Consider the following 8,115-nt stretch of genomic DNA (forward strand, 5'->3'; position numbering starts at 1 on the left):
AAACCTCTTTATTGATGGTAAGAAAATGCCTCATATTAATTACATAATATAGTAATTATAATGTAGTTAGTGATACTGATTCTGAGGGCTACAGTCCCTGAAGAAAAAAATGTGACGATTCCCCCATCCCTTCCACAAAGGTCTGAGGTTGGGGGGAGCTACAGATCAGCAGCCCTCTAGTAAGGTACTTGGACTATTGCTTAACAGCACTTCCGTCAGCAGAGTGTGCTGAAATTGTGCGGAGCAGGCTACACTGCCCGATCATAAGATCTAAAATGCAACATGAAACGCACAAGTTTACATTTACTGTCAGGGAGGCGCATCAAGGAAGTCTGTTTTATCAAGTGAAACTTTAATGATTAAAAGTCAGGCAAAGCAAGGCTCTATGGGATTAATCATTAAATGGTTAACACTCACAGTTGCATGAAAATGACACAGCACTAGTCAACTGATGTAATTATGTAGGTTGTCAATGTCAGGCGGAGCTCTATCATGGCTGGAGGTGGAGTTGGTGGAGCTCTTCATCGATAGTGAGGATCTTCACTGGTTCTTGGAGACGTGCTGCTTGTTGAAAGCTGTCTTAGCCCAGTCCAGAGTCAGGCTCACACATATCAGTCCATTGGGAGTATCCACCCTGCAGTAAACACCACTCACAGAGTCAGTAATCACAGTTGGGTCCAGAAAAGTATTGATATCATATTCATATGTTTTGCTATTAATAGAGTACATGTATAGAATTCCACAATGTATAACTTTGGTGACTTATTTTTTTTTATTTGTGAAAAATACAGAAAGTGACATAGAAGACACTGTGATCATTAAACATAATAGGTGTGTGTGTGTGTGTGTGTGTGTGTGTGTGTGTGTGTGTGTGTGTGTGTGTGTGTGTGTGCGTGTGTATGGGCACACGTGTGCGTCCGTGCTTACACATGATAGGATGTTCTAATGAGAGTTGATCATATACAATAATAATAATAATAATAATGATAATGATAATGATAACAATGATATATAATAATAGTAATAATGCGGTAATAGCGGCAATGTGATAAAAGTTTTTATAATGTAATAATGTTATATATTAACATAAGTACACCTACATACACAGACAGCATAATAATAGCAATAATAATAATATATGATGATAATTATATAATACAATAATAATGCAATAATGATAATGATAATCAGACAAGTGGGCTCCAGGCCAACTACGCAGCATCACGATCGGATTTTTTTGGTAACTCCTAGTGAGAGCATTACAAAAACAAACACTTACACAAACGCCTTTGCAGAGCATCTGTTGTGAGTTTTGATGATGGAGAGAATGTGTGCCTTTGGTATTCTTCTAGGAAAGAGTTTAAAGCAGCATGATCCAGGTGACATTTCATTTAGTCCACGAGCTGTGAAAATAAATAAATAAATAAATTAATTAATTACAGGGCTCGTTTAGTCCTGAACACCTTGGAGCAGTAACTTCTATAGAAAACAAGTCAGGGTGCCACTGTGCCATGTTGTGGAAAAATGAAGATAACACCCATAAGTCATCAGCAGTCAGCAAAAGCACAGTTTGTAATGAGTGTGTGATGGTAATTATTTTACTTATAACAGTGTCTAGACTTTTAGGCATAAATATTATACTGGGACCGTAGCAAAAAAAAAAAAAAAAAAAAAAAATAACTATTAATTTAATTTCAGACGTATGTCAGATTTGTTAATAATAATAATGTTCTAAATGACTTTACCTCTGCTGAAACAGTGGTATTAATATATAGATTTCACAAAAAAAAACGTTCAAAATCAAGGTGAAAACCCTTTCTACAGTCCGAAGTCATTTGAGGTTTAGTAGTAACTCTTGTTATGAACCTTTTGCGTGAGGTAAATAATATGATCAAATGAAATACTGGAACAACACATCACTAACAGTAACCCTCGTGTAGAAAAGTGAACACCGAATGACACTTCTTTCCAATTACATCCAGACACTAGACTATCAGACTTACGCATGGCAGTGCAGTGGTGAACAGCGAGCAGCAGCAGCAGGCCCACTGTAAAGCTGTGAGTCCTCATGGTGTCTTCGATGTAGAACTGATGATGCTCCTCTGTCTCTTCTATCTGAAGTGAGCTGCTCTGATCACTGGTTGTCTTATAGTGTTGCCACCAAACAGGAAGTTTGAGGTGGGGTGATTAAATAACCCATGCCAAACTAACCAGTCAATATTCTTCAACTTCTATGCATTGTGTTTACGTTCAAGATAAGATGATTTCAAGTTACAAATGTCATGGCTAATTAGGGATAAAATATGATAGAAAATGCAATTCAAAAAAGAAAGGAAAAATTAACATGGATCTGGTAATGGGCTCTCTTGTCATTTCAGACCTGTCCTCATTTACCCATCACTCATTACTCCACTACCCCCAGCATAATGTATACTGTATATCAGAGGTCTCCAACTGTTTTACTCTTAGAGCTACATTTATTCACATGTCGTATCAAAACACTCAAACTGATCTCCAAAACCAATCAGATCAATAAGATCATTTAACAAGTCATCAGATATCAACATCGAAAACTCACATTTTGTACCAAAAATATGTGAAACTCACATCTGACAAAAATCTGAGTCATGATTCAGTCAGACCTGAAAACACAGACATGACAACACCACTGAAAATAAACCTCCATAAATCTGATTGGAAATCAGAGAAGAAGAAGCTCCTTGGTCAATGATCAGTTACGCAATATCTTGAGAACTCTTCAAGGGATTCCCTTCACATTTGGTACAAATGTTCTCTGGGCCTCAAGGATGAACTGATTAGATTTGGGTGGTCAAAGGTCAAAGGTCAAGGTCAGTGTGATCTCACAAAACACTTTCTATCCATCACTCAAGACTTCACACAGCAATTATGACAAAATTTCACACAAATGGTTCATATCTGACTGAATAAACAGGGATTTGAACCGGAATTAGTAGGAGAGGAGGAGGCAGGTGAAAAACGGTCAAAGAGGATATTCACATCTGATGCCAGAGACAGTCTTTACACAGGGTGTGAAACCCCCACCCCAACACAATATGCTCTGTTGCAGTGGTGTAGTATTTATTTTGTGACTAAATTAAATGGGTTATCATTTAAAACATTGCTTCTCTGTTTTGTGTGAAAAGTGGGTATTTGTTTTTTTGATTGTGATTGCTGCTTTACAAATTGACAAAATACACACTTGCCAAAAGTGTGTGCCATCACTTTTGGAATTTTTGTGTAAAGCCACACTGCATTTAACTAAACACATGTATGTTACAAATACACCTTTGAATCCTTGCATCATGTAAATGACTAAATGTTGTGTATTAGGTCATACTACATAAGCCTTGCTGTCTCTACACTAGATAAATGTATAGCAAACTAAGCTAATCTCAAATATAATCTAATATAGTCATTTACAAATTCATGCTATAAACCCTAAAAACTCAACAGTAAGACTTCACCACCACCTCATTAACTAGATCAGGGTTAGCAGTTGTTGTTGTTGTTGGCCTGATATGTGCCGTTAGTGAAGCAACATACGCTACTGAAGCTGTTAAAGATAAAATTGCATGTTGCAGATCAGATCAGCAGCTGTTCTTGATGCTATCAGAGCAGATAGAGGTTTAGCTGATGCTGATGTAAGTTTGTTTCAAGCTGTGGTCATACACAGAGACAAAATGTAGAGAAAAGAAAATATATCATGAGATCAAGAACATTTCACTGAGGAGCAGAGGCGCTCTGCTTTGCAAATATTATAAACCTCACTGATTATATCACAAGAAAACAGCTTCTGGTGTCATGCTGTGCAGAAGATTACTCCTGGAACTGCTGCAGATCTTTGAATATCTCTGATATACTGATAAAAATACCTTTATGCTATTTACACAACATATAATACATCAGAAATATGTCTTATGACACATATTTAAGATCAACAATACTCATACAGAATGTCATATTCAAAAGTACACCTTCATAAATGGCATGATATTCATATTATGACACTACTGCATTTGTACAATAAAAAGAGAGCACAACATACAAACTGAAACCTTTACATCAACAGCTTGTCCGTTGTCAGCACAGCCCCTCTCATCTTTCCTCATAGTGCATCAAAGGATGGGAAACTGATGTCTGTCATTTCTTTACAGAAAAGGTTATTCAAAGCGTGACTATAACTTTTGAAAGAAAACAAACTCCGCTCAAAATTGAAAGCTATAAGCAATAAAACACACCCCTTTTCATTTCAATATAAAAAAAGGATTTTGCTTTTGCAGCTTTACTTCCTCAGCCATCATGGCAAAAGTTAGCCAAAGTTTTTCTAACTTTGATTTATATTGTATTGTAGTGATTAATATAGTCAGTTCTCTAACCTCATGACTGTAATTTAACTACACTACATTTACATGTTTTACCATTTACAGTCATTCTGTCCCATAGGCAAATGTAATATATATACATATATTGGAATTACATATATGAAATATATGTACATATAAAATAAAATAAAATATGTAAAAAAGTATATACAAAACCTATTAGAAATTGGATCAATTTCAAAGCCATACTGTATATGTCAAGCCCATACAAATATATAGGTTTATGTATGTATGCTTATATTGTAGACATACATTATGCATATATGTATATATATATATATATATACATCCCAAAACCTGTCAATATATATTGATATTAACAGTAGGGTCCAAAAGTCTGAGACCACTTTCCCAGAATGGGAAGATAGACATTACAATGAATAAGAAAAACATAGCCTGTCTAAGTATATATATTTATATATATATATATATATATATATATATATATGCATATATAAACTGAATATATATAGTAGATATACTGTATATGCTCACAACATACCATAAAAATGCATTGTAGGTATTTTCAATATATGTACATATACAAATTTTACTATGGCTATTTCATATATGTTTTAAACTTATATCTTCATATAGGCTATCCATGTAATAATAATATATCTCCTTGTGAGAGACATATATGGCAATATTACTCTTGATATAGGGGCATATATGACATATATGGCTTGCTTTTAAGGAATACTCTGACAGGTCAAAATGTCTGCCGTCAAAGAGAGAACAGTTCAGTTTTTGTATATGACCAGCATGTGTCATTTGCTGTAGTTATACAGTGGATAATATGAGACTGCCGTCACAATAAAGAAAAGCTGTTCAAAATGACCTTCAAATGCCTGAAGTTTCCATTTTTCTGAGCAGCGACCTCTTGTGGTGGTGTGATAATGGCTGTCCTCTCTGAATGGCAACGGTCAAAGTAATGTGTCCTGATTAGAGAAAGTGCTGGGGTGGATGAATATGTGTACGAAGACCTGCAATTTATGTCTTTGCCTGTTAATGCCGGAAATCTGGACTGGTAATTCACTACAAACTTTACAGGAATCAAGTAGTTTCCTTTAATTCTGCTATGCACTCTGCGAGAAGAGCCTACTGTGATAACAGAGGGTGGCAGCAACCCAGGGATACTTTCTTAACTGTCAATTGATTGTTGACCCCTGGCCCCATCACTGACCCTTATCATTCATCTCCTGCAAAATGTGAGGAATTTGCCTGATTCTTTGCAAACTGTGTGTCCTCCACTAGAGCAGGAATTGTTAGAAATATTCACATTTATGATAATCAACCTAGTGAAAAAAGGTCAGTCGTGTCAAAATACAGACCTGGAGCAAATCCCCCACCTGTTTTCTCGACCCTATCCCCAGTGAACTTTTATATACTTTTAGATATTATTAATATATCCCTTGAAACTGGAATTTTGATTTTTGGATCACCTTGAGAACAGGTTTGGGCTCTCTGGGACTGGGTTAAAGTGGTTCCAGTTATACATCTCAGGGAGGAAGTTCTTTGTTGCAATTGGGGATCATGTGTCAGAAAAATATTAATTGCCTTTCGGTGTTGCTCAGGGAAGTTGTCTTGATCTTCTACTACCAGACTTTTAAATACATATAATTTTACACAAGCTTTTTTTAACTATGCTCCTAAAACCCTGCCAGTGAACCTTTTTAAACAACAGCTGAAAACCTATTTATTTAACTTGGCTTTTAATTAACTCTCTTATATTTTATTATTTTTATTGGTTTCTGTTTTAACATAACATATCATATTTTATCATCTTTTGTCTTTCTATTGTCTATTTCATTGTCCTTTAATCTGCCCTCATTTTATCATACTATCTGATTTTTTTTTTTTATTGTAAAGCACTTTGTATGCTCTATAAATAAAATTATTATCATTATTGTTATCAATATTATTATCAATGTTGGTTCCTTTTAACCAGCAATATTTCTTTAACATTAATGTTTTTAGTTTTCTAAAGTAAACCACAACTTAACCACAAACCTTGACATGACTTGACAGACTCTTTTTGGGTGAAATTAATTCCCATGGTCGTTGACTAATCCATATCTGATCATTCGAAAAAGGTAGATTGGAAACCTGAGATATACAGTACATGGTTTAACTCTATTCATTTCATAGTGTACTCAGAAAACACACATAGCCACCAATAGTTCATTTTAGCTATACACATTTTATTAAAATACAAAGACTTGGTATGTATGCCTTCAAGTCTGCAGAACCAGGCATTCATATAACAGTAAGTTTTATACAATGATACGTCCTCAGTGCTGCTGACTGCTGCTTTCATTGCCATGGAGCTGATTGTAGACATCTACAACCCACTGGAAAGTCTTGCTGTAGCAGATCTGTTTCCCTCTAAGAGTGTGGACTCTGTAAAACATACAGACAATGCAAAACATAACATACACCTTCTTTTGTTCTGTGGTCTTGTGATAAAGTTTAAAGGTCACAGGTTGTGCATTGTTCTATTCACTGTTTCAATTACAAGAAATAAACAGCAAAAGGACAAAGCCAAAACTTACATGAACGCCTGCATCGGACAGGAGCTGTGGCTCTCGGTTATGCCGGTTACAAACTTTAATGGTAAACTACGTGTATAAAAGTTGAAGCAGCAGTCCGCAGGTGCTGTGTTGTACTGCAGTGCTTTAGCTGTAAGGAAGGCAAATGGATAAAGTCAATGTGAAACAAGTCTCTGAGCAAACTCTGAAGATGATAAGGAACAGAGAGCACTCACGTAAGGCTTGGCAGACGGCGAGCAGCAGCAGCAGCCCCAGAGTCAAGCAAGAAGTCTTCATGATGGTATCAGTGAAAAGGTGTTGATGATGATCTTTGTCTTTTTTCTTCTTTGCTGTGATGGACGCTTAGCTCTGCAATCCAATATAAAGCCTGTCCAGTTTTTGTCATCTTTTCCTTTACCCACTAATCCTACCGCAAGACATTATAGCCAGCCCCCACTCTGTGCTTTCCACTGCTCTTAGAGAGGGGAAGTTACTGTAACAAGACAGTTCACACCATTTTTTTTTTTTAGATCTAATCTCTTGTGCCGCAGACAATGGAAGAACATGTGCAGCATTTATCTTTACATCTCACTTTTTATTAAGTGGGCGGAAAGTTCATAGTTTTCAACAACTACAAAGAACACGCAAAGAGAACAGAGACACATTTTATTTGGATAATACTCAGGTTCAATGAACATTTTGTCACCACTAGAACACATCAACTGATATGCCAGGGGCCTCAAGGTGGGTCTTGACCCTGAGGTCTTGTCTATAAGAGGGTACATGCAGTGTCGAAGTCAAAGTCTTCATTATATAGTTTTAATGGCTGTAGTATTTTATACTCATAGATTAATGCATGAAATCACATTTACCCCCTAGCAATTCTAAGAAAGCATAGAAATGTTGTACAAAATGCAAGTGGCAGTAATGTGGGGTAAATAGTGGCCCAGCATCTTCATTTTGCACCGGCTCCCAAAGGCAGATTAATCCAGATGTGAATCCACCGACAAAAGGAAACAGGATCAGAGAAGCTAAACTACCAAAGTCAGTTTACAGGTTAGTGGATTTTTAAATGAAACATATGTTAGCTTCCAATTTCTATAATCCTGGAGGACTGACCATACAGCAAGAGTGAGTGTCCAGGTGCTGATGGTGTTCATTTTAAAGGGTTGATTCACACA

At 36.2% G+C, this 8,115-nt stretch overlaps 2 protein-coding genes across 2 annotated transcripts; both read right to left on the reverse strand.

Moving 5' to 3' along the window:
* Positions 1 to 331: 331 nt before the first annotated feature.
* On the reverse strand, positions 332 to 2,130 carry LOC130176602 (C-C motif chemokine 4-like). The gene is made up of 3 exons (XM_056387779.1): positions 2,004 to 2,130; positions 1,280 to 1,403; positions 332 to 634 (listed from the first exon to the last, which is right to left on the reverse strand). The coding sequence occupies exons 1-3, from the start codon at positions 2,068 to 2,070 to the stop codon at positions 541 to 543; spliced, it is 285 nt and encodes a 94-aa protein (XP_056243754.1). The 5' UTR covers positions 2,071 to 2,130; the 3' UTR covers positions 332 to 540.
* A 4,456-nt stretch (positions 2,131 to 6,586) lies between these two features.
* LOC130176661 (C-C motif chemokine 4 homolog) lies at positions 6,587 to 7,437 on the reverse strand. The gene is made up of 3 exons (XM_056387869.1): positions 7,171 to 7,437; positions 6,959 to 7,085; positions 6,587 to 6,806 (listed from the first exon to the last, which is right to left on the reverse strand). Exons 1-3 carry the CDS (start codon positions 7,229 to 7,231, stop codon positions 6,698 to 6,700), a joined length of 297 nt encoding a protein of 98 aa, XP_056243844.1. The 5' UTR covers positions 7,232 to 7,437; the 3' UTR covers positions 6,587 to 6,697.
* Between the last annotated feature and the right edge of the window lie 678 nt (positions 7,438 to 8,115).

Source organism: Seriola aureovittata, chromosome 10 (genome assembly GCF_021018895.1).
Source record: "Seriola aureovittata isolate HTS-2021-v1 ecotype China chromosome 10, ASM2101889v1, whole genome shotgun sequence".
Lineage (NCBI taxonomy): Eukaryota > Metazoa > Chordata > Actinopteri > Carangiformes > Carangidae > Seriola > Seriola aureovittata.